The 26987-nt window shown below is 43.8% G+C and overlaps 1 protein-coding gene across 1 annotated transcript; it reads right to left on the minus strand.

The window, feature by feature from the left end:
- LOC106746064 lies at window positions 1-26207 on the minus strand. The gene is made up of 12 exons (XM_014622236.1): window positions 25599-26207; window positions 18226-18705; window positions 10834-11092; window positions 6231-6347; window positions 5911-6083; window positions 5124-5367; window positions 4336-4562; window positions 3949-4170; window positions 3466-3615; window positions 2960-3149; window positions 2148-2405; window positions 1-1563 (listed from the first exon to the last, which is right to left on the minus strand). Exons 2-12 carry the CDS (start codon window positions 18567-18569, stop codon window positions 1252-1254), a joined length of 2496 nt encoding a protein of 831 aa, XP_014477722.1. The 5' UTR covers window positions 18570-18705; window positions 25599-26207; the 3' UTR covers window positions 1-1251.
- Between the last annotated feature and the right edge of the window lie 780 nt (window positions 26208-26987).

Genomic DNA, 26987 nt, shown 5'->3' on the forward strand with positions numbered 1-26987 from the left:
TTTGCGACTCGCAGATTCACAGACTTGCAATTCTCTAGTTCGAGCACGCGATTCCAACCGCAAAGTAAAAGATAAAATATAAATATGTAAAGTGCACTCGGCGCGAACGGATGGAAGAGACGAGCAAATCGGTCGATTGTCCGCGCGAGTATAAGTTACAGCCGATGCTCATTCTGTCGATAACGATATTTTCAGGTCGTAATGATCGTATACATACATTATGTACAGAAGCACATCTCTTATACATAAAAATATGCATATATATTATATACTTCTTTTTTATATTATATGTATTCTCGATTCGCGCACATGCGATGAAGGTGCATGTATGACCTAATACGAACTTACCGCGAGAACGTACAATAATAGATGTGATGTTTCTACATAGTATTACGTAGCTCTATTCTACCAGTATTATTATGAACGATAAATATAAACGTCTCTCTCGACGAAAGTAAAGCTTCATGGTGAAATCGTTACGACGTGATCTCGCGGATCGCATAATAATTTAGTCGAATACGTAAGGGAAGCGTGACCGCGGGGGAGAATCGTACATGAGAATATTTGCTGAATAATACGTTCCTCAAAATATCTCAGAGGAAACACCGGATTGATATTCCTGCAAAAATGACGTCGAGCCTCGCGATCGAGTACGATGTCGCGACGGGCCCTTCGAGAGAGGAAGAGCGAGGTGTCTCCTGTGACGGGAAACGCGCAGTTAGTTTTACATTAGCGGTTATCTCCAGGTCGTAAGCCTATTGTTAGACTCGAGGTAGCGTGTCAGCTCGAAATTGCGTGCCGCGCTGGTCTAATCCGCGCGACCTAAAAGTAGTCCTTAAGTAATGACGCAAAGCGGCTCTCTCGCCATTGCCTTCGTCGCTACATTCGGCCGATCTCCTTTCCCCCTTCCTTCCTGCCTGCCTTCCTTCCGTGATATTTCTATTTACGACGCGGCGTCGACAGCGTCGTCGGCGAGTAATGACCGATCCCCCGCTTTCCCAGGGGGGGACAGCGACGACGACGACGATCTCTCGAAATCATCGGCGTAAAACTTTCGAAATTCGTCCCGATAAGGTCCCCCCTACAAATATTTCAACGTCCCGACGTGGAAGGCGCCGATCTCAAGAGAAACGCGATTCCTCGACTTCATCCCCTAATGAGCGCCATGTAACGATCGCCGTATGGTCGGCCGACAGAAATTCCCGACGGATAAGACGGAAGTGAAGATGCTCGAGAGGAGTCTCGAGAAACTCAATTCCTCTTGCTGGAGTTGATGAGATATTTGCAGCAGTGCGTAAGTAGATGCTTCTCGCCGGTGACGTCATGCTGCACGGCCGCCGAGGTCGTGGACTCCCTGGTGTAGACGTCCAAGCCGTACTGACCCTCCTCGGGGAAGCTTATGGAGAAGGTGACCACGTCATCGTCGGCGATGGAATGCGTCACGTACTTGGACAGACGCTTCTCCTCGATGCCGTTCTTGTGCAGGGTCGCCATGAAGTCCGTCAACGGCCTCGACATGCGAAATTGAATCTCCAACTCGCGCCCGGCGAACACCAGTGCCTCCTGAAATCGATAGATCCCGTGATTGTAAAACTCATCCATCCCCCCGGCAGCACAGCGTGGCGTTATAAAGTCGATTGATCCCTCTCCTTCTTTTTTTTTTTTAACTTTATACTCTCTACAAAAGGATGTGAAAATAGGAAAAATCTATTCGTAGAATCGATCGTGAGCCGAAACGTGGCGCGAAACGCTCGCTTCGTGTCAAATTTTTCCGAACAAGCTGCAACGTTATATTCAGTGATCGTGAAAGTACATTTTATAGAGTTTAGGATCGTTTCTCTCGAACTTTATCGCATAGAATTTTATTAAAAAAGAGATAAAAGTTCCGACGGAGGAAATCCCGCAGTTTCTGCTGCCGGTTCTTTCAGTTAATTGAGTATACGGCTAACTTCGGATGTTATTGATTTTTCTAACGATACTAACAGATAATGTTAGCTGTATACTCGGTTATTGAAAGGCAGTCTCATAATCAAAAATTGACAGTGCTACTACTCCTGATGATTCATTGTACTGCGTGCTGACGTCCATTTCTACGGCAAATTCATCACAAGATCTCGTTACGAAGTAGTTAGTTAATTTTCACTCACCTGATGAGTGATGGGTATAAGTCCAAATAATCTGGTTGCTTTGGTGGGGCCCCATTCGCCGCTGGCGCAGTCCGGCAACGGCACCATCACCGTCTGCAATTCCTCGCATGCGATTTTGAATTTGCACACGCTCTTGAACTTCATCGGCTCGCCGGTCAAGTACTCCTTCGGCGTCACAGCGTTGGCAAATATGTCCAGGAGGAAGGCGCCCGAGCACGGCGCATGAACTCGAAACGCGACTATGTTGCCCACGACCGACTGTAAGAATTTAATGGAATTCGCGAGGTCGGAATTGAATCGATAAAAGAGAAGCTATTTCAGTATCGTTGCTCGCGCTTTAATATTCCTCCTTGATTCTCAAGAGTAAATTTTCAAGTCTTGCAACAATTTTTTTACAAAAATCTAAGGCTCTTTTGATATTCAATCTACTAAAAGTTTTATGGACCAGTAAGAGCTTATGCACGGTAGTTATAGTTAATTCAACACGGTGTCTCAGCATAAGGAGAACATCGAAATATCTCGGGAGCATAAAAGCAATCGAAAGAAATGACCATAAGAAGAATTTTCCTTTCGCGGTATTCCTCCTTCGAAACCATTCAAATCTAAACACACTTCTCATCAACAAAAGAGACATTCCCTCCTTAAGCTGGGACACCGTATATAAATGAAAAATAAAAAATGTATTCAGTTTATTGTTATCAATAATCAATCGCACGTATCTCACTCTCTCGCGATATTTGAGCAGTCAAACGGTGCCATTTAAAAGCCACGCGGGATAAATCGCCCACGGGAGACGCGGACTATCAATTTACCTGCATGACAAAACGCTTGAGCGACACGCCGTCGTAACCATCGCCGTCGTTGTCGTAAAACTTGAGATTATAATGAAAGATAAGGGATGATTGCATATGCGCCGGCATCGCTATCCTCACGGTCGCAGCGCCAGTGGAATCCGTGTACATAACGGCATTCGTATTCGTATCCGGAAAGTAAAGACCGTACCTGTAAGCGCAGAATTTATCCGAACGGTATTTTCTCTCTGCATGGCGGCTTATTGTTGTTGCTTCCTCCGACTTCGTCGATTTAACGACTGCATCTCCCAACGCGTCTCGATAAAACATTAACTTGTTGGGCATTTAAAGTTGTCGCCGTACACGACGAATTTAAATCTTCATAATTAATGAGCGAGCGCGTAATCATCTTAATCGTCGGGATGTAATTGGAAAGGGGATTTACGAGGGAAAGCTCTTCCGCCCCTCTACCTCCGTCTGATCTCTCTTTGATATTCTAAAAGGAAAAGGAAGAAACGTTGGCTCACCTGAAGAATAAAGATCGCACGAAAGGCAACTCCTCGAAGTCCTTGAGCGAAATCGGTTGCTTCAGCAACTGCCACTCCTCTTGCAGGGGGAAAAATTCGTATATGAATTCTCGGGGGTCCGTCAAGAAATAATGATCGTCGTACTCGTACCTGAGCGAAACGTGACATTGAACTGTCGCTTCATTCGTCGCGCGATTATATAATATCGGATCGCTCCCGCCTTCGATGCCTCGACTTTCTAACATTGGTGTTTACGACATGTTTAATTTTTATCGGGATCTTCACGCCGCAAATAAGCTATAAATTTGGGGATCGAAAGAAGTACCGCTTGGAAGAAATGAAAATTTTAAACCCTAGTGAAGTTTGAAAGTTGTAGGTCGAGTGAAAGAGGTCAATCCGATCGTTCGGGCTATCAGAGTGGGTGTTAAATTTCAAACCTCGAGATCCTACGAGGAGGTAAGAGAAGAGGGTGGCCCGCCGTACCTGAGACTGTCGTTCTTGGCTTTCGCCTGACCGGGACGGGGAACTTCTTTGGCATTGACGAGATGTCGCGCCCCCCAATTACACTGAACGAATCGCCATGCACCTGCCACGTACACGGCGTTCCAGCTGTTCCGGAATCGGTTGTCCTCGAAGCAGACGCCCGGCTGATAGCCGGCCGATTTGCTGTAACCCTTGATGACCACGCAGTGCAGGCCGGCGTAACTGTATTCGAACACGCCGCATTTTAGACGCTCTCTTGCGCGCTTTCTCGCCCGTGTAACTTATACCGCCGTTCCGTCACACACGTAACGTGGAGATAAATGTGACAAATGGCGCTTTTCTATCATCGCTCAGTTGTGTGTAAGTAGGTTCGGGACGCGACGTTACCTGCACAATCGTTTGAACAAAACGTGGTAACTCTCCGTGCCGTGTTTGATGCCCCGCAACAGACCCATGGGAGTGTCCCCCCGTAGGTTCTCGTCGAACTGCATAGTGTTGAGATTTTTCACGGTGATCCAACGGAATATCGTTCGCGCCTTTTCTATATCCGACCCGCATCTGCTCACCAACTGCCGCACTAAATCAGTGAACGTTTTTTGATCTTCCTGGGCTACCTAATAATGATATCGGTATATCGTAAATAAGTGGCCATCTTATGAAAGCAAGCATATTGATAATAGGTCCGGCGCAATCAGCCCCGCTATATAAGGTGCTCATCTAAATATCTCTTTTGTTTTTAATGACATTAGAGCACAATTTGAAAGGAACACATCGGAAGGGAAATTTCTCTCACAGTCATTTCTTTCGATTCTTAACGTCCTCTCGATGTACAGTTCGTGAATATTTCTCCTTACTGAGACACCCTATATATCGTCATGGTCATGATTTGGCGGCACACAGCGTCGTAGTCGAAAGCAACGTGGTCGTATAAAGAAAAACTTTTGCAGATTATGATGCTTGGAATTTTCGCGTCGCGTGTATTCACGCTCGAAGCGTTGAGCGTGCGTAATTAAACCGAGAGATTGAACGACGATTGCGAGGAAAAACGAACTATCGTAAAACGGAGCCGGAGAAGGAACGACGATAGTGCTGCTTGCGATAGACATTCTGCTTCGGCGACGGAGATGACTCGCGCAGAGAAACTCGCCGAAAGAATTCCACGTGGAAGGGCTTACCGAAATAGCTATCTGATCCATGTCGGCGAACTCCAACGGGTCATTGTAGATGTGATACTTGGCGAGGGCCGGGGGCTGCGGAGGTGGCGCGCGCGATGGATAAGGCGGAGGCGGTGCTTCCTGAGCATAACCGTCTCCCTCGTCGAGGTATAAACTCTCTTGGAGCATGTACTCGCTCCTCGCCTCATTGATCAGCTCCAGCATCTCCGAGCTCTGTTTCTCCACCAGCGCGGCGGTTGCCGCCCTATAAATTGATCGGGAGTAACGAGGAGCTTTGCTAACGCGAAATCCCGGCTTGTCGGCCCGCGAGCTTGTTTATCGTCCGAAAAAAATGAGGGAGAGAGAGAGAGAGAGAAGGAAGGAAAAATATAAATCCGAAACTACGCCGCAGCTCGTAATCGTTGCATGCGTAATTCCTTCGTAAATTCTTCCGCGGCGAAAAATGCGCGGAATCGATATTAACGTGAACCCGCCATGGCGATATAGAGCGATCACGGTGGAAAACGTCGGTCGCGTCCCGCGAGATAAACAATTTTACGCGCGAAAATAAACGGTCGAGTTATCGGGAGAAAAAGGCCTTCGCGAATTCTGATGGAATATAAGTTTACGATTTATTTTCGACGAAGCCTGCGGTCGGACAAACGTATCGATCTCATCGATTATTTGTATGCGTTATCTTTTAAATTACATATTCGTAATAAACTAGGGTCGATACCCAGAAAATTACACGTCGTTTTACACGTCTGACGCGCGATTTTTAAAGGCGCGTTAATTGCATAACAAATACCGTTCGTGTTCCAGCATCTTGCGCGTGAGACTCTCCTTCTTCTTGTCCCTGCGTAGAGTCATGTTCTTCTCCAAGTCCTCCTTCTCCTGCTGAAATTGTTGGGTACGAACTCTTCCGCCTTTTTCCCGTTCCCATCTCGCGGACAATTGTTCCAGCTCCTTCTCCCACTCGTCCTTTTTAAAACATAGACACACACATAAACACCCCACAGACATGTTTTACGCACACCTCCACGAGAGATTAATTAATTACGAATGGCCGCACTAATGCATCGCATTTACTTTTTTCCGTTAATGAGATCCGTGCTCTCGATTACCCACCCGGAATTCCTCGCGGATTCGTCTGTCCTCTTCTTCGCGATGGTGAGCGAACTTCCGGTATAAATCGTCTTCTTCCTTCCGATGCTTCATCTCGAGACGTGTTTGCTCATCGCGATCCTAATGCAGCGTCGACGAAAGAAAAATAATGAGAGAACCGTAAATCCACCTTGCCTATTAACGTTCGATCGAGAATGTGGACTGCATAATTAACGATAAAATTAATTGTTTTTTTTTCTTAAATAATAAAAGGAAAAAGAGCGTTCGTAGTGAAACGTTCAAAATATTATCGTAGCAATATATGATTATAATAAAATAACGCCGCCACTTTTCGTTTCAGCTGCGTAATTTTGCGATTTTAATGTAACAATGTAACGTATTAATTTCAGACGTTGTTTACTTGGAGAATTTAAATATAATATTTCGCTTATGTATTATATATTATTTCGTTTCATGTATAAATTTCAAGAGGCAGCTGTGCGATCGTCAGGTTATCAATGAAAGATTAAAGCGTCGTTATGCGCCAGGAAGGCTAATCGTAAGAGCTTGCGGTCGGACGCAATGAAACGTTTCTATTTCTTAAAATGCCCGCAGCGCTGAGGTAGGTGTACTCCACTTTTTGTATAATTTACTTTCACGTCGCTTTCATTCGTTTCCAAGAGTCTCCTCGGGGAAACGGCGACTCGCTGCTCGCCGACAAAAGTGAACTAATCCTCCCTCTTCCGGTGTATTTCTAAAAAAATTATATGTTGTGTCTCTCCTTGCGCGACTTGTTCCGTTCGTATTGTCGCCAGCGGAAACATTAATGCAATGAAAATATGAACGGTGGAAAATGTTATCGGAGGAAGAATGTCCCTTTGAAGAGCCACGGGATTTCTTCGATACAATTTTCGCAATGCGAAGCGGTGGTTTGCGACACGTAAAGTGTGCGCGTTACATCGATGCATCTTTGTGAGATCTTTATCCCACATCTTCCGGAACGGCCAACGCGTTACGTCATTTTATCCTGCGCCGATATACGGCGATCGGATACGTGTGCAATTTGAATGAGTCGGATCTATCGACGGAGAAACCGGCATTATCGCCGGTAATTACACAGAAAAAAGCGCACTTTTCTCGGCTAGAGGAGTGAAAAAGTCGCATTTTCGCTTCCGAGAAAACCTGCCCGCGACATCTTTCAGAGCGGAATTCTGCGGTTCAGCCGCACATAATCCGAGGTGTTTCTTCTTTTATCGCGTTTTACTGTTTCGAGTTACGTTAGAAACAGACGAATTATCATTTTTTTTCAAGATACAAACCGTGCAAATGAATTTTTGAGGCGAGAGAGCGCATGGGAACAGAGAGGGAGAGAGAGAGAGAGAACGTTCTCTCTCCCTTAAAGGTGAGATTTGTTCGCCGTTTAGAGTTCATTCCGAGGAAAATGGGACACAACGGCCTTTAACGGATTAATTTTCCCTAAGCATTTACGCGCGAAGGCGCGTGAGAGACTGCGGGATACATGCGTGCGCTATCCCCGCCGGCTCTTTCCGCGGCCCGGCAACGATTCTCTAATTAGCCATCAAGTGCAGAAGTACCGCAAGCGGAAATAATTCTGCTTTCCCTCCACCACCGCCGTGCCGCCGCCCTATGTTCGTGCAAACGTAAAGCTTTCTCTCTCTCTCTCTCTATTTCTCCTTCGCGTGTCCTGTCCGCCTGGTAGTTTCCCGTACGAGGGAAAATAAGACAACGGTGTGTGAGCGCGCGTTCTTCCGTGGTTGGAAACAATTTGAATAACCGTGAACGACAACGCGCAGCTACCGCCACGTCACACATTGTTCCTGAGTAAGTCGTGCGCGTCAACAAGGAAAGTTAATTCGCTCCAGGAAGTCTTCGCGAATCTCGCGCTAAACGAATCTTGCTGCACAATCTGCGACCGGTCGCGGCGGATCGCTTGAAAATTCGCGATTAAATTTCGTCGGGGGCATTAATGGCGAATGGCGGAAATTCTAACGAATTCGGGAACCGTTCGTTTCTCAGTAAGAATTTTATCGGGGAATTTCGAGCTGTGTGGTAATTTTTTAATTTCCATGTGTAGAATATCAGGCGGAATAATCAGGTGCGCATCATTATTAAAAGCTCTTCATTTTTACCTTTTTTCATTATCGAACAACCTCTCTTGCGTGAAGGTTGCCGTGTTAAGCGATCCTTTGTGGAATCCGCTTAACTTCTCCCTTACGAGGGAGCCCGGGAGGGTGGATTAATAAGTGGCTGTATGTCTAATTCCCACTTATTCCGAATCCCTTAATCATGCGCGTCACGTTGTTGGTGCGATTTTTGCCCGCTCGTCGTTCGTTCACAACACGTCTGTGTAATTCCGGTCATTCGATCATAGTCACGTGCAACGATCTGTTACGCGTCCCCCTATCGGATTCTCGGGGGCCCGTCAATTAAACGTAATGCCGGTGATTGTCGCGGTGCCGGCGTGAGAAGGAAACTATCGCCGCCACGTAGCGATTATCTGATCACCGGCGGCGCGTGTGGGCGGTCGATACTATGCGAGCGTAGGAAGGACTCTCTGCGGAATACCGTATAAATCACGCCGACAATAATTCCGTGCTGCGAGAGAGAGAGAGAGAGAAAGGCGGCGAGAAAAATCGTGGATTGTCTGGCTTAACGAACCCGCGGCATTGCATCGCTACCGCGCCGGCTACCGCGGAAGACGAGAGAAGTGCGGGAAATCGTTTCGTTCGTGCCCACGCCGCTTTCGTTCGCGTAACGCCATACATAGGCCGCGTTTCGCGAGATAACTATAAATAAGGATCGACGGTGACGACCGTTTCGTCGCGAACGCGCTTTCGCGCATTGAGAGAAAACGCGGCCGATAGTGGAGCGACTAGCGGCTCATCGGCCTTATTACCCCCCGGCCGGCGCAGTTGGGAAAAACGGCAATCTCATTTTCATGTAAGGTCCGTTCGACGGCTCGCCGCATTCCGGCGGACGATCCTCCGACGACGATCCGCCACTTGCGACGCGGAATGCCGGAAGATCGGGACTGCTTAACGCACGACGCTGAACGATAACATCATACACGGAACAAAATTTAGTTGAATTTACCCGACGGTGAACGAACTAAACTTGCTGGTCCTTCGACCCAATTCTAACCAGAAATTCTGTTTCCATCGATCAAAATGCGTTTGGTTCGTCCACTGATTGGTAAATTCAACTTTCTTTTTCATGTAGATCTCTCGTGTCTACATCACGAAAAAAATGGTAAATTTTTTTTTTTTATTACTTGCACATTTGTTAAGTTTATCATTAATTTTTATTTATCGTCTTTGTAGGCCGGTTGTCAATAAAAAACCAATTCAATCTCATTGGGTCAGGTTGATAATAATAGTGATCATGCAGATCCAACTTTCTTTTAATAATAGTGGAACAGAAATAAGGTATAATGTTTTGTACAAAACGTGGAGAGGAGACAAGCGAAGAAAAATCTCGTATAAGCCTCGAAGGCCTACTGTCAAGGTTAACGCTCACACACAATGAAAGGAATAAGGAATAAAGAATTAAATATGGAGAATTAGGAACAAGAAATTAAATTTCGACATATAGACAACTATGCTTCAATCTACAATAAAGGGAACTAGGATTAGGAGAACACTGTCTATTCCTTATAACTTACGTGCTTACAGGGTTTAATAGTTTTGACTGAAAAAGTCAAAATATTTAATGATCATCAATATGATCATTGAAACAACAGACAGAACAAATGAAAGTCAGTTTGAATCAATATATAATTATCTACATTATAAAATATATAACGTAGACAACAATATATAATTATCTAATGACGATAGAAGTTCATTCGAAAACATAAATATAATCTCGTTTCAAAACTCGTTCTTATATTTTATTCCTTTTATTATGTTTTAAACTATAGCTTATTTCTAATATTGTATTCCACTAATTCCCCATATTTATTATATTCCTTGTTCTTTATTCCTTTCATTGTATCCGAGTCCTTAAGAGAGCGTCTCGATTTGGAAACGAGCCGCGAGATCTTGCAAAAATTCCGAGGTAGAGAGAGAGAACGCGACCATGTATCTTCACAACGCCATTGATCTGGATTTTATTACTACGGAAGTAGCCGGCAACCCATTGTGCGTATTTTCGCCCATACACACAATGGATTCCCCTGCTGCCCCTCTCTATGCCTCCTCCCGCCGCTTGTTTCAGGAAGAAGCTAATAACCGACGCGCTCGCGAGCGCAAAAAGTCAATTACCACGCGCGCCATTGTTCGCTTCTCCATATACTTGGAGAATTATCATTGCTAATTCGTGTTATTAATTAACGATTATTTTCACATGATTCTCCCACCGCCTTCCGACCAGCGCTCCGCGGTATCGAACGTGTGCACTTCGGGATTACCGAGGCCGGTGATCTCTGAGGGGGACGAGAATTTTCACTCTTCTTCGGAAAATCGCGATTCTTCCTCGGTAAGTGGGCCGTCATGTCGAAGCCAGCGCGGGCGAATCATAGACGTATCAAAGCGACGCTCTCGTCCTTATACGGCGGCGACCGTGACGAGAGCGATTACATCAACAGTCGTGGCCGATTGTGACTCACCAGATAATAATCGATGGGTTTCTCGCGGGCCTTGCTGTAGCCCTTCTGGAGCTCGGTTTGCTTAAGCGCATGGGCGATGTGAAGGGCGCTCGCGTCGAACCTGCCGTACTGATAGCTGCCGTCGCCCGAATAATTGTGATTGTACGGCGACGAGGTGCCGCCGCCGTGGAAATCACGCTGGGACGACGAGTTCGTCGCCGGCGGCGAACCGTGACCGTTCAGGTGCCTGGCATAATTAGGCGAGTCTACATTATCGTAACTGTAACAGAAGTATGCGACGGATATTCAGGAGGGTTGCGACAATTTGCTCGTGTTGGATCGGTCCATCCGTAAGTAGAGATACCTAGAGGTCGAACGGGAACACAGTTGCGTTTTTCTCTGCAATATTGGCGCTTTCATTAACTCCGTTACTTTTAGGCTCGGTCATTTCACTTTCGGATATATTCAACTAATGTAAGTAAGTATCTGAAGAGTATTCCCATACAGAAATAAACTATAAGAATACGAGAAAAAAAAAACCGGCATATTATTGCTCTTCGATAATGTTCTCCGATGATATTCTTCAATAATATAGCAATCATTTTTTCATATTTTTTGCAGTACTTTATTCTCGCAAGGGAACGTTCTTCAAATATTCATCCATTAAATAAAACTATTTGAGGATGGAACAACCGGTCCTTTGTATTTAACAAAATAACGTCAATAACACTCGAGAATTTCAGCTATAAAGAATGGTTGTCTTATTTCTTGAAAAAGTCACGCGTTTATTTACCGGTTAATACCCTCGGAATTGTCTTTTCCATCGCGCTCGCGTTTTGATCTCGAAAATATTGAGAAAAATATCTGATTATATTTGACCGAATAATCTAATTACAAAATAACAAACGGATGTATCCGAGTGTAATGTCCGATCATTTCATTCGATCAAGTCCGTGCCCTTATCCGGTGAAAATTACAACGGATATGCAAAGGGTGATCGGGTTTTATCGGTAACTGCTTCGGTAACTTCATCTAATACTTCATCGGATAAAAGTACCCATCACTTGATCGGACAATAAAAATAACATTCGAATACATCATTTAATCGATTCATCTGATGGAAATTCTTCTCAGAATTAATGAATTTTCGATAAAAGTGTTATTTAGAGAGATGTTTTTTCGTCTTCATTTCTTGTCGAATTAACGACGAGTCAGGCACTTATCATCAGCAACCAAAGCGAATGGAGCTGCGGATGTCCTTGATCCCATCGCGAACATTGCTCGTTACACGTTAGACGGAAAAGAATCCGGGTCGGTGCCGGCGTCGCAGATTACGTTAACCCACATATCCGCGACAATCGCCGCTCGTCCACCCGCCCGCCCCTCGCTATCCTTCCTCGAGCGCGACCCATAATTCCGGATAACTATAATAGACGCAATTACTCCGAGCCGGAGTTGCAATTAACGCCGGTGGCGGCGTCGCGGTTAAGTTCAGCGAGTGTAGCGATAAAAAGAAAAAAAGAAAAGGAAAGAAAGAATCGGCGAGATGTAGCTTGCACACGCCGGCTGTGAGAATTTAGTGTATCGCTTAAATGAATGTGTTACACCTCTCACTCGTTCTCCCGGGTTCATTCACTCGCGGTGGAGCCTACGCTCTCTCTCCCTCTCTTTCTCTCGCTCGATCTCTTTCATCTATCCCGTCAGCTCGCGTGATCCTCGATCAGCCGTGAGACTGGCAAAAGCCGGCTACAAAAAGCAGCATTAGACTGGTCGGGTCGACGAATCAATAACATTAGTTTATCTAAAAATTACTTTGAATCAAATAAATTTCTTACAGCATGCGATAACTTAGAGATTTTTGAATGCTGAAAATGATGCTGCGAATCCAATTTCGCAAGCACGTTAAGATTCTAAAATAACTGAGGTTTTATGTGCAAAAATTGCTTTTTTTACAACATTTGAAATTTTTTTGAAAGAAAAGTTATCTTGAAATTCTGATCAGAAGTCATTGTTCATCCCTTATAAAATGCATTTTATTTTTTTTTATTTCAATATCGTAGTTTTTAGTCATATTATGAACACATTTAACAGAATTTGTTATGATAAATTACACTGTGTATCGACTTTATACAAAGTATAAAGTATATATGTTATGTCTTCATTGTCATAGGTGAGAAATTTGTTCTTAGTAAAAATTTGTATTTAAATTCTTCATAACATGACTAAAAAAGAAAGGTGTTAAAATAAAAAAAAAATACATTTTATAGAGAATTTCATCACTTATCATTTATCACTTATGTCTTCTGATTAGCGTGTCAAAATAACGTTGATTTTTCTTTCAAAAAAAAAAAATTGAAATATCGCAAAGAAAACCACTTTTTGCATATAAAGTCTCAATTATTTTGGAAATCTGACGTACTGGTAAAATTTGATTTGCGACATCGTTTTCAGTGCCCAAAAATCTGCAAGAAATACCTTGTCTGTTTCATAATAATTAAAAAAAATATTTTTCGTACGAATGAGCCCCTGAAAATCAACCTCCTGTTATAGAGGATTGATGCGATAAGCATCTGAATAATTTCCCGATCCGGAAGAGAAAAGAGAATGAATCTGAAAGTAGAATAACGAGGAGGAGCAGAAAGAGATGGTCACACGCTGATGACGGACGATTTGGTTAATTGCTTTTAGATCAATTTTCTATTTAATTTCTCTGACCTTCTTCGGATTTCGTTTTTATTGACTAATTATTAATGTAAGACAGTTAATTATGGAAAATTACGAGACAGTCTGATGCGATAAATATCCGCGTGATTTCGATCTGGAGGAAAAAAACGGAACAAATTTGAAAGTTGAGTAACGAGGACCCGAAAGAAAGCCGAGCCGCCGACACGAAACTCTTCACGTAACGCACACGCGCATATGTAGGCGCGAACGTACGACTTTTGCGAGGCAGCGGCCATAAAAAGGCATACAAAACGCGCGCGTATGCGTGTGCGTAAAGTGAGGTTGCACTTCGGGAGACATTGAAACGTGCGATAGAGAAACGCGCGATCGAAATGCCGATAATTCTGATAAGATTTCGATAAATCTGTATAATAGAGAGAGAGAGAGAGAGAGAAGAAGGTAGGAAGAGAAAGGGAGAAATATAATCACGTCTTTATGCAACGTCTACATACGCACATATGTACATACATAATGCACTCGCGATTCTACGGTGAACAGGAACAAAACGCGTGATAATTCGCGATTTACGGCTCATGCGAGGCGACAGAGCGCGGCGATACAAACGCGACGCACCAGAGTATTTACTCAATCAAATTATCGAAGCTTGCGATCACGATTTCTTAATACTATACATCAGATCGGCATTGCCGATAGCTTAGCGGGTGTAGTTCTTCGGAGATTATTTATATCGGTGTATTACGCGATGTAGATTTCAGCTCTTTTCCCTTCGCTGACACGCACGCGCATCTCTAATCTCTTAACAATCTTAACGCGCTGCAACGTTTGCTCAATCGAATTACGAAATTTGGCGATTCGCGATTTCTTAATTTCTATCGACGAAAAGCGTGGAATTCTATAATGTACCGCAGGAATCTGCGTGCGTAAACGGTCATGTTTCGAGGCGCCTTCATTCAACAACTTGTGCAACAGTAGAAAAAAGAAATGTCGAGAACAAATGATACGCACGTAAGATACATATTAAACAACGATGCGTCATTTCTGCACACGGAGGAAAGATGAGTCAATAATGTATTCGGAGTTAATATCTGCCGGCCACCTACCAACCGTCCGTTTTATTTTTTTTGCGCTTCGTAGTGTTGCTATTACAGGATATATCGTAAATCCGGCGCTTGCATTCGATCGTAGATACCAGGTGCTGAACTAAAAAATGTAACGTTTGTTTGTACCATAGAAACGCCGAGTTTAGACAATTTTAACGATATAATTAATCAGAAAATTTGATTTTTGTTTCAGATTTGGCGGAGCTTATGACCACATAGTAGTCGTACTGGAGGATCGGGCCCAGCAGAGTTGGCTCGAAGGTAAATTTATAGACTTCCCATATTCTTGCATTTAACCCTCCGCGATCGAGAAAAGGGACATGGTTGTCCAAGTAAAAATCATTGAGTTAGAACGATCACAAAAGGTTTAACACGCTTGCACCCATGCGTATTGTTCTCATTAAGCCATTAATTCGGGTATATAATGTTATATTTGTGGTATTAGATCCGTAGCAAAGCGTGGCCGATTCGGAATTCCTGGTATTTCGGTGAGTCAGAAAATGAGCACAAAGATTTTTTAGGTAATGGGTGTGTTAGTAGAGAAAGCCAATGCGATTTGTTTAAATTGCAAATTTTCGCATGAACTGAAGAAAAAAATTAATTTCACTACAAATTATAGCCATCTTTAACTAGATCTCGAAGTTGGAGTCAAAAGTTCAAATTTTTGCTAGACAAAAACCTTTTTCTTATTTATAATGTATTAATGTCCGCGAAACGAGATATTTTTCTTCTCTCTCTCGACCTCGTCGAAAGCAACGTGATCTCCGGTTCGATTTTTCCTATGCGATTCGCGAATCTATTCTCGAATTTGCCGTATATGTTTTCTTAAATCGTCAAGTGCCGTTTCCTTCAAACGACTCGTTGAAATGATTGCAGTGTAGTATAGAAATGTGACCGACAATTGGAGGCTTGACGGAATGCTGAGGTCTTGGATGACTGGACGTCGCGGAATCTACACATAGAAAAAGTACTGAATTCAAGTAAATAATTACTCCAATACTTCTTAGCAAATTTTTACACGGATCAAATAAATTCTACTTGGATCGAATCAATATTTTACTTGGATAATCTATTTGGAAAATATTTTACTGAAGTAAATATCATTTGATCCGAGTAAAAATTTGTCAAGGAGTATTGGAGTAATTATTTACTTGAATTTAACACTTTTTTTCTATATATCCACAACGATAAGCTTGCAAAGCGTCATGACGTAGTGCATGTTGTGTAAATCGCATCGATTGCCGATAAGAAAAGTACCGCACGAAGGGAGACATACACAGTGTGAGATTACTTTGACAAGATTTAGGAACATATCGATGGCACACGCAGCGCGTATTTGTCGCGTCTGATTTGTTACGTATAAACACGCACACTCTTTCCTCGTTCCGTCTCCTTTTATATCCATTTTTACTCTCTTTTGATTCCGAAGACATTCTTTCAAGCGCAGCCATAAAGTCTAACGAAACTGTCGCGACAATTTAATACGGTCACCGTTTCTGCAGAAACGAGTCCGAGCGCTCATTGGCATTCAGGTTAAAGACCAAGTGCAGCATTCGCACACAATACCGACTCGGACTTCATCCCAGACGCCGTCGGATTAAGGCCAACGTAGTCGTCTTACATAACGAGCGAAGTGTGTAGTAACGCGGAGCCAAAGAATGTGCGTGCGTGACTAATAATTTTCGCAAAACCGAGCTCTGTCGTCAGGCGATATCGATTTATCTGTTAGTGAAGCTCCATTAAAGTGTAAAATGAAGAGTAAAACCATTTTCACGATATTGTCCGCACGTTTCGACGATTAAGAGTCTATATTGTGTGTGTACACATATAAAAAGAACGAGCAATGATGCATGATTTCCGAAAAAAAAACATTCGTACAAAACAAGAAACATTTACAAATTAATCAGTGTTTGTCATTAATTGTTCCTGTGTGCGTCAATTTTATAGCGATATTCCAACACACGCCAGTCTTTACATTTTTCAGTTGTTGATCTCGCGTAGAGTTTCAATAAAACATGGTCGTTCGCATGCTATGAATTAGAAATAAAGTATTGCTACCGCGGTCATCAAAGATTACTCGACTAAAATAATATCGACGACTCTCGCACCGGAACCTCCTCTGCTCACTCGGCGCACACGGATACACACTTTATTTCTACCGCCGTTCCTCGCGAAACCCGATTTCGAGATGTCGGGCAATTATTTCCAGCAGCGTTCGATCTCGATCGATAGCGGAGGGAAAGTGGTGAAATTAGACATAAATTCTGTCGAGCGTGCCATCCCCGATGTACATCCCCGACGTCGTAATACCGACATTAAAATCGCGGCGATTGTACATTTGTGTTTTCACGCAGAAGAAAGCTTAACGAGAAAACGTAAACGGCTCGCGAAACTCGTCGAAAGCGAGGGTCGGGAACGGTTTTGCCGAGCGACAAAATTGGAATACGGCGGGAAGCGTGTCGCGAAATGAAGCCCGTTGCTATGGGAAATCGGAGAGAAGAGCCCCTCTCTCCTTTATTCGCGCGATTCAAATAAGCTCACCTGATAACGCTTAGATATTCATCAAATTTATGCGGCGTTCCGTAAGCTCGAATGACTCGCGCGAGCGCGTGATTTACGAAAGGAACGAGCGGGAAGCATTTAAGGAGTCGTTTTTAAGGAGCCGACATCTGTTATCGTAGAATGATCCCGAAATGATTTTAACCCTCTGCGTCGGGAGCTTCCGTTCGACTCAATTGACGGTAATGACAAAATTATATTAAATTCAAATCACCCTACAGCCGACCATTGATGATGAATGGACTCCGTCCAGTCAATTTAATGATATTTACTAGTGAATTTCAGCAAGCAAATGATATAATCGTTACCCACGCACGCGCGAGATTATGTTATCGTCGGATTCCACGTGAGTGTGTTAACAACCGGAGAATGCCGGTAGAAAATGCACACGGTAAAAAACATTTTGCGTTAAAATCGGTCTATGTTAAAACTACTTTTATATTCAATCTTCAACATACTCGCACGGAAACAAATTAGCTAACTCCCACATACAGTAAAAAATGTTATGTTAAGAACGGTAAACTGAAATGTTACTTTAATATAGGAAATATGCTAAAAAGTGATATATTAACAAGGTGAATATGTCAATTTAACATATATTTATGTACTTTTCTGACATATTCCCCATGTTAAAGTAACATAAAAGTTTTGGCGGGCCGTTATTAACAAAACTAAAGTTTTTCACTGTGCAGGTAAAAATTAGCTGACCATATAATACAACTGAATTTAGTTGTATTAATTTACCTAATTTTTTATCCCTAGTTTTTAGCTCCCAAAGCTCAATTTCAGTTGTATTATGTTAACGACTAATTCTTTCTTTCCGCGCGTATGTTGCTTATTATGTTCACGTTGTTTCAATATATTTTATGTTCGGTCGGTATTCAACACGTTTAAATAACACATCTCAATGTCGATTAATTTATATTATGGATATTAATTTGTGTTAATTTTTGACATAATATTTGCATTACATTCCAACATATTCGTATTAAATTAACATAGAAAAATGGTGTGTTTGGGGAGCATGTGAAATGTGTTAAATATAATATTTTATTGCGCAGTCACTCACCAAGGTGGGTAGACGCCACGTGGCGACGCGCCGCCCGCTCTGATTTGCTCGTTTACGTAACCGCTCCTGGGCACATTGAGGGCACTCCTGATGCCCACGCTGGAGCCGTCCAAGGTTCCGGGCCCGGGTTTCGGCACATGGCTGCTGCAATATACCTCCTTGTCGTTGATGGTGTGCTGATTGTTGTAGTAGGTCTTCAGGGTGAGCTTAGTGCCGCAGATCGCGCATTTGAAGCAGCCCGCATGGAAAAACGTGAAGTCCTTCAAAGGGCCCACCCTGTCGACCTGGTAGACGGTCTGGGCGCACCTCAGACACGTGCTCTCGTAGAAGTTCGGTCGGTACATGGTGTTCGCCGCGCGAGAGAAAGATTACCTCGCCTCGTATGTCGTCGCTCTTCTCCACACCGGATCTTCCTCCGCTCCCGATCACCGCTCGCTATAGTCTCGCTCGGCGCAGCGTTTCGCTCTCGATGCGTGCGACCTTGGAAATTAAAGGCCTCGATCAGGGAATAGAGAAATTACCTCTCACCGGCTGGAATAAATAACGTCGGCGACGCGAGACCATGCATTTAGAGACGGCGTTTAGAGATCGGCGTGAGCTCAACTCGCGGGCGTAATAGCTGTTATTTTTTTCGGATCTGATCCTTCTTCACAGGAAAGTATCGTAAACAGATCTAGCGTTTAGTTAATTTCTAAATGCAGTTTCAAAGCGTAGTTTACAGTGGGTGAAGGCGAATTTACTGCCGCAAATTTTGACGTCGAAGAAACTAATATTTGGCTTTTTTAATTTTTTCTCCTTATTATCTCTTCACCGCCGTGAAACATGGGTAAAGAAAAGATTAGTTTTCCCATACGTGTGTCTCTCTTTGTTGCTTTGTGCTTGGGGCATGATTTTGCCTCCGCTCGTATCCGTTTCATAAACTCCCCCCTGACGCCGGATATGAATGCGCGCGAGTGACCGAGGTTGGGAATCGCATAGGAATTATATGTAACAATTAGTTGTAACCGTTAATTATGGAAGCAGGCTTCTCGACCGACGCAACACGTTTGTTTTACGCCCCAATTCGACGATGTAACGAGGCATTTTTCATTCCCGGAGAATCATCGTGCGCCTCGCTCATCGCGGCAGATTTCTAATTCTACCGATAATGATATCTCGTATTCGACGAACGCAACCTCGGAGAGGTTCTGAGAGAGAGAGAGAGAGAGAGAGAGAGAGTAGAGTGGTTTATTTACTCCTGGGGTCGGTAATCTTCTAGAGTTATAAGTAAGTAAAAAATACACGAAAATGTACGGAAAAAAATTCGTCTTATATAAATCAATGATAGACGTTCTTATATATAAACAAGAATATTACAATCTTCATAGAAGATTTTTAGTCTTGATTAGATTAAATTTATATTGGTGCGAGTGTTATTTGCACTCAATTTAAGATTAAAAATCTTCTAAGAATATTATTAGACTTATATATGAAAATATCTATTATTAATTTAAGACTATTTTTTCTGTGTGCTCAATTGCAAAATCTGCGAATTAATAAAAAAAAAAGCTACGTAATACTTCCTTAGATATAAAGATGCAAAGATTTGTACAAGTAGTAGCAGTGTAATTATAAGAGAATAAAATTAAATACGTTCAAATATTGAATTGCTTAGAAAATAAATGAACAGAGCCGATATAGATCACAAAGAGTGAACATATTTGTCCCTTAATAGAATAATATCTATAAAGCGAAGATATGGCATGTTATCTGAAAGAAACTTAATATAAAATTACAAAAAGTAGAACAAGTTAGAAATGATGAGTATAGTAAAATATCAAAAGTTGGAATAATTTGAAGCTAATAAATGGATGTCATGCCAGCCCCTAAACCTTCAAATTATATGGACTCGCAACTTAAATAGTCGTAGAAGAAGAACCTAAAAGAAGAGATCCTTGTTTTGCGACCAAGGAATAAAGCCTGTAATAAAGAGAAAGCAATATCCCTGAGCGATAATAATGAGTGAGTTTAAAGTTAAGCAATTGAAAATATTTATACAATATAAATAAAAATATTTATACAAGAGAGAGAAGATTAGTCTCTCATCCCGATCTGCGCTCACGAACCGCCGCCGACATTTTCTTGCGAAATACCTCGCGGAGTGGGCGACTAAAGAGGCGATTGCGACACTTGTAATGACCGCGATATGCCTATGGCAATATCGTCGGCGAGGTTTTCCCACGTATCGTTCAAGCGCGAGAGTACTTAATAGCATTTCTATCGTGATCCTCTAATACGATCGGTTAATATGCTCCTCCGCGCGCACGAATTATTCCCACCTCCTCCCTCTAGCCGTACATCGGTCCAAATAATTATATATCGTTAACCACGCGCGGTTAAATGCGAGTAGAAAGCCGTAAATGCAACGTAAACGTAAATTGCAGTGTCCCACGAAAGTGGAGATTTTCCGTTCGAACCAGTTTCGTAGAAATCGGCTTTTCTCAAAGATCGACGAGGGCTCCCAATCGTCGATCTTATTCGTGAGAGACCTATGGGGATACACTTTGTACCGTCGGTCGGAATTAGCTGAACGCACTACTTCTTGCATCTATCTGCGTCTGCAATGCTTTCTAAATTCTTATAATACCGTTAGTATTGCGGCCTACCGGCAACCAAATAAACGTCGCTTAACGTTGGAATTTCTCGACTTTCCCCTCACCGGTAAGAAGTGTCCCGAGCGAGCGTTCGAACAATCGACGGTAAACAGCGAGGTTTTTGAAAATCGCGACATCACGTTGCTGGTTCGTTCACGAGCTCGTTCGCGAGTTCCTCGTGTAACGGCGCACGTTCGGAACAATAGCACTTGCGACACGTTATTAGCAATGCATTCGTAGAGCACGACACGTGCCTGTTCTCTCGTTCTCCTTCTTCCCGCTCGGCGAATCAGGTATTTCGCGGCCGATCGACGAGGTCGTTCCCCTTTTTTGCTTTCGCGTGACACTTCGTTATACGAGTTTTTGCCGGACGGGCGGCAACCGACGCGGGTCGTAGGTGATCGCTTCGCGGACTGACGGACCGCGTCGTCGTCGTCGATGGAACGTATCAGAAAGTTCCTCTTCCGAAGAGCGAGCACGAAGAGGTGCACCGCTATATCGAGAGAAAGCATTTTGTACGTGCGTCGTCGCGCGTATCGCGGCCCTCGCATCGCGGGAGAGTATGAGCTAATTCTTTGTAAATGAGGCCACGGTGCGCACGATCTGTTCTCCGCGCGGGATAGTTCGTTAACCCGCGTTTGAATTTTCGCAGAGTCTACAGGCGCGTCGGGGAGCCACAGATGCTGAATGTATTTGTTAATAAGGTCGATGATTATTTAGACGCTCGATAATCGTAAGACTAGAAAAGACGGTGGAGAAGAAGCGAGTTTTATCAAACGTAAATTTTACGATGTAACTTTACCTTTCATCGGTCGGAATCATTTTCCTAAGAAAGACATCGGTCGCTTCCGCTCTTTTCGCGTATTTTATTACTTTTGCGTATTAAATTACACTTCTCTCTTTCTTTTCCATCTCTCCCTTCTCTCTCTCTCTCTCTCTCTCTCCTTATTATTCTATTTAATCTAATTATATTATTGAATTATATTACTCTCTTTATTATATTCTTTCTATTATATCAGGCATTTCGTCATATTAAACTGTACTTGGAAACTATATGCTCAAAGAGATATTTCCAGGGCTAAAATATACTTCTACTCTATTCTCTTTAGTGCTTTCTTATACTTTACATTTTATTTCTTATGTTATTTTATAACTTTATTATATATTGCATAGCTTGTGTCTCTGAGCGATCTACTGTATTTTTTCCTTTGCTTTCTTTTTTGCTATTCATTGTATAATTTTGGTTTAGTCACTTCACCCTTAGACGTAGATATTCTCATGTATTATTTTTGTTTCCTGGTATGTAGAGTTTTAACACAAGTTTTTAATTTCACAGGTATTAACTATCTATTAATAAATTAACTATCTATCTTTCAATTTTATTCTCTAATATTTAGTATTCTTTCAAATCTATCTCTAACGTTATATAAAATCTTTTTATTTATTATACACTCATATAGGTCTTTTTCATCTTTCATTGGATTATTTACTTGTAACATGATCTCTTACTTTTCCTTTTCGTATATTTTGTTATCTACTATTGTATATTTTTTGCTTTCCGACTTATGTACGGAAAACAAATTCTGCTGAATCAATAAAATTTGCAACAGTAGCGCGATTGGAATAAATCTTGATTCAGTGGTAAATATCATTAAAACTATTATGTTATATATTGTTTCAATAACTAAAGTATAATTTATTGTATTAGTTCAATTTAATAATTCAACGATATCGCCATTGAATCAAGAAGATCCATTCCAATCATGTATGCTATTCGAAATTTTATTGATTCAAGCATTTTCCCCGTGTATGAACATTTACTTATTAGTCTTTAAAGAGCATGTCCTAGGACTGAAATAAATGCTTCTCTCTCTCTCTCTCTCTTCGTTGTTCACGCTCGACGCGCGAACGGAGCCAGCCGTTACCGTCCGTGTCTAACTACGCTTCATCGGCGAGCTAATGTTTATACTTGCGGCCAGCACGCCGTGGATAATCGCGTCTACGTCGATCACCGCTGGCAATGAAACTAATAATGCGTAGTATTGATTATGACGCAACTACTGTGCCTGATACAACAATGTCTCGCGGCGAGTATTCGCGATATCGCGCAGGTGCGAGTCCTGTTATCCGCTAATGGAATGTGATAAATCGCCCCGTCGTTGTTCGGCCGGATGCACTTTTGATACGTCATCGAGAGCTATATTTTTTTCAATCGACGACAATTTCATAACGCGGAATGCCGTTCCCGATTAGTGCGTACTCGCCCGGTCGAGTGCACCCGCGCGCACGCGCGTTGTAACGGAAACCCTCAACACGTCTCATTAAACTGAGCACGCGCGCGACCGGCAAAGCGCGGAAATCGTAAAAACCTCGTAAATTTCACCGTCGCGAGCGACTTTTGCGTAAGCGGCCGCGGATGTCGACACCCCGAGAGCGGGACTATGATGAGAAATGAGGTAGACGTGTGGCGCCATTGAGAAAATTGACGAAGACTTTTAATCCGAGGGAATAGCCACCTTATTTTTTTTCTCACGTAAACGAACCCTCGATGTGCTTATTCCGTTTCTTAAATATTTTTTTCTCGTTTCTTCATTTTCTCAAGAAGTAGCGAACAAATCTATATTTACGAGTATAACGTTCCTAAATAATAATAAATCATAGAGCGATCTTTTGTTAATATTGACAACCTTTAATCGGGGTCTAAATGATCCCAGCTGACTATTCCCGGGTTAAACGGAACTCCTCCAAGTTTTTGGTAGAGAGACCCGAATTTGAGTTTCGTTGCATCCTCCGCTCCTGACGACGAGTGAGTCTCCGTGGAATGCGATCGGAGCGGCGCGATTATGGCGAATTACATAACTCCGGGGCTCCGCCGGACATTGCTTGTGTGCGCGCACGTATATGTCGACGGTCGCGTAATGGTGCGTTGCTCCCTTATGTTCTTCCGGTGATTCGGCCGGCAGAGCGACGCGTCATTTATCGCGCCACTCGTTGCAAAAAGCCCGGCGATGCGTAATCGCACTTACGCGCTCCAGGCGAGCCGTGAAGAGGCCCTTCGCGCGCCGATAAGTCCGTCTCGGTGCAATGAGCCAATTCGAGCAGACGGATGCGAGGAGGAAGGAAGCGGTTTTCGGAAAGTAAGGTGGAAACGAGACGCGTCGGAGCCTCGTCGGCGTGTCAGGCGCACATGAAAATTATTTACGGCATTCTTCGCGTCGTTCATCGCGCGATAATGCCCATTCGAATGCCCGGTGTCCCCATTTCGGCCCGCCTTCTTCTAGGTATTCATGTCCGCCGCCGCTACACGCGCGGTCCCGCCCGTGTCACGCATGCCGCGAGAAACTTTATTATGAAGTAAATCGCGGAGAATGCGGCCGCGCAAGATTCGGACGGACATCTCCCGGCGACGTATCGCGAAAACAATGGGTTAACGGGAGTTCGGGCGAGCGAGACGGGAAAAATTACGCGACTCTCGCAACGTCGTTGATTCCGCGATAATCCCCGGGTCGAATTATTACCATCTTTTTATATTCGTCGCAATATTTTTCACCTATGAATGGTCGCGATATATCTTACAGATTTTCCCACTATTTTTCTCTGCTTCTTGAGACAATTTTTCTTTTGTTAGCTATTTGGCACTAAAGTATATAAAAAATAGTGTAGAACAAAGAGAACACACTTGGTCTGTTCTTTTTAACTGAATTGGCTGCACTGGTTCAAGAAATTTGCACACACATTAAAACGTTTGAAACGTGTGTACAAGATTCTCACGTTTCAGTATGTATATAAATTTCTTCAATCAGTGCAACCAATTCAATTCAAAAGAACAGATCAATTGATAAGGACGAGTTCGAGGCAACGGCGATAGTAATGTCGCGCGGCGTGATAGTCTAAATATATTTATTGACTAACGAAGAGTTAAAAAGATCGCGACATGTCGAGACGAGTGCAGTGATACCGCGCATTACGTGGTGCGAAGGAATGCGGTACGAAAGTAACTTCCGCGAATCTATTTTTAGAGAAAAGGGAAACGACGTCACGCCAAGTGACGTAACCGACGTAAGGATGCCAAACGATGCGCGTATTACCATCATCATCGTCGTGTCTCGAGATATTACGAATTGCTCTTAGTGAACTGTCTATTAACTAATGAGGCAAAGAATCCGTTAAAGTAGGTAACCCTTGACCGACGTCAGCGAAGCTATTAACTGTACTTTCGATCGAGACGTGTCGAACCTTGGCCTTTTAATTGTTCGTCCGGCAAAATTAACGCGACCGACGACGGATACATTTCGATGTCGAGGCTTCGTATAGGCACGAACACATAGCGCGAATGAACCGCCCATTGACGGTTCATACACGTGTCCTAATTCCGGTCCCGCGAATTCTCACGGGCCGACAGGTTTCGCAAGGCCAGACGATGAGCCTCAGAGCTCCTCTCTTTCTCGTTAGACAATTCCCCCAGTCATTCGTGAAAGCCCGTTCACGGCTCTCCTAATTCGCGTGACTCAACCGAGTCGTCGAGGAGAGGCCGCCACGGACAGTCAGCGCAGAATTCGATACAGCAGCGCGAGGAAACGTGCGATAAACCATACTGACCACAAATCGCTTCGTTAACTACAAGGCCCGTCCGCACACTCATCTGAAATTTCACCGCTCGAAACCGCAGAAAGCCGCGCGAGACGCCGAAAGTGGAGCGGCGTCGAGCCGCTCCTGCGAGCGATCGCGTAGGATACGTACGTCCTCATAATCCTCGCTCCGGCGTCGTCCGCGAGCGGAGGACCCGATGACTGGTTCCGTCGTGGCTGCCGGGCATGTTTCTCTCTCTCTCTCTCGACTCGTTCTGATTCGCTCGAATTCCTCGCGGAAACGCCAGCTGGGCCGACGGAAAAGGAGAATCCGCAGGTTGCGATGGCGCCCGTCCGCGGTATCCTCACACGGTTCTCTCGGTCTTCCGGTGATTTCTGCACCGCGCATCGAAATCACCAGCGCGAACGCCTCGCTCCGTTTTGCGAGCAGCGTGCGCGCTCGCTCGCGTGTCGCGATTGACGAGCGACGTGAGGAACGCGAAAAGGGAGCGCGGATTCCACCTGCTTCCGAGCGATCGTCGTCACCTCGCTATCGATCGCTCGGAACGGATCGCGCGCGACTAACACCGCCTCGGCCGCTGGATATACGTCGCGTATCCTCGCGACTATTCCGCCGGCTGCTCCACCGGATTTATGCACGACGCCACTTTCGACCTTCCAGTCGGCGCGCACGAACGTCTCTGACACGCTTTCGGCTGTCCGCCACCTGGAATGAGGTCTCGGCGATTCGGATCGAATATCGCCACCTGCCTCCGACGACGTTCCGGGAAGGTCTGAAGTGAGAGGAACGGCCATTTTGAGGCACCGCCGATGGATCGCGCAGGTGGCGCTACGCCTGGAGAACCGATGTGTCCTACCTGCTCGTAACGGTCACTCTCTCGTGCGCGCTCACCTGGCGAGGACCCGTCGAAGGCGCGCCGAGCTGTGCCCCGGGACCGAGCTGCTCGAGAGATGAATAGCTCTTTTTCTTTTTCAACATGTTCGATTTTTCTCGGCTTTCCGTTCACGCCGTTTAGGTCGCCGGTGCTCCATGTGATTGCTGCAATATTACTTGCATGATATCTCGACACATGCTTGTATTTTATGATAGTTTATATTTAAAAACGGAAAGCGTGAGACGTGTGCGACCTACACGTGTGAACGTGTTAATGAACCGGTAATCAGTTTTGCGCGCAGAGAAAAGAAAATGCTACGTCCAAGTAAATATTTGCTAAGAAGTATTAGAGCTTTACTTGGATTGAGTGAATCACCGAGTCTACTTTAGTTCTATATTAAGTCTTCTTCTATTGTGCTTCTATGATGTTGGAAGTTATCTTCATTTTCTCTACTTGAACTGACTTAATGTAGAATTTCCCGGGAGATCTGAATTCCTTTTGTAGCATCAAAGGAGCACTATGTTGGTGTCCTTTTAGTGCTAAAAATGGGAAGTTACTTCCGTTTTCTCCACTTGAAGACTTAATGTAAGAATATATTTCAATTCGAGTGTATTACTCGATTAATTTATGTTGAAAGTTGAAATATTCACACTTAAAGATAGATT

The sequence above is a fragment of the Dinoponera quadriceps genome, unplaced genomic scaffold (assembly GCF_001313825.1).
Source record: "Dinoponera quadriceps isolate SergipeBrazil2010 unplaced genomic scaffold, ASM131382v1 scaffold1782, whole genome shotgun sequence".
Taxonomy (NCBI): domain Eukaryota; kingdom Metazoa; phylum Arthropoda; class Insecta; order Hymenoptera; family Formicidae; genus Dinoponera; species Dinoponera quadriceps.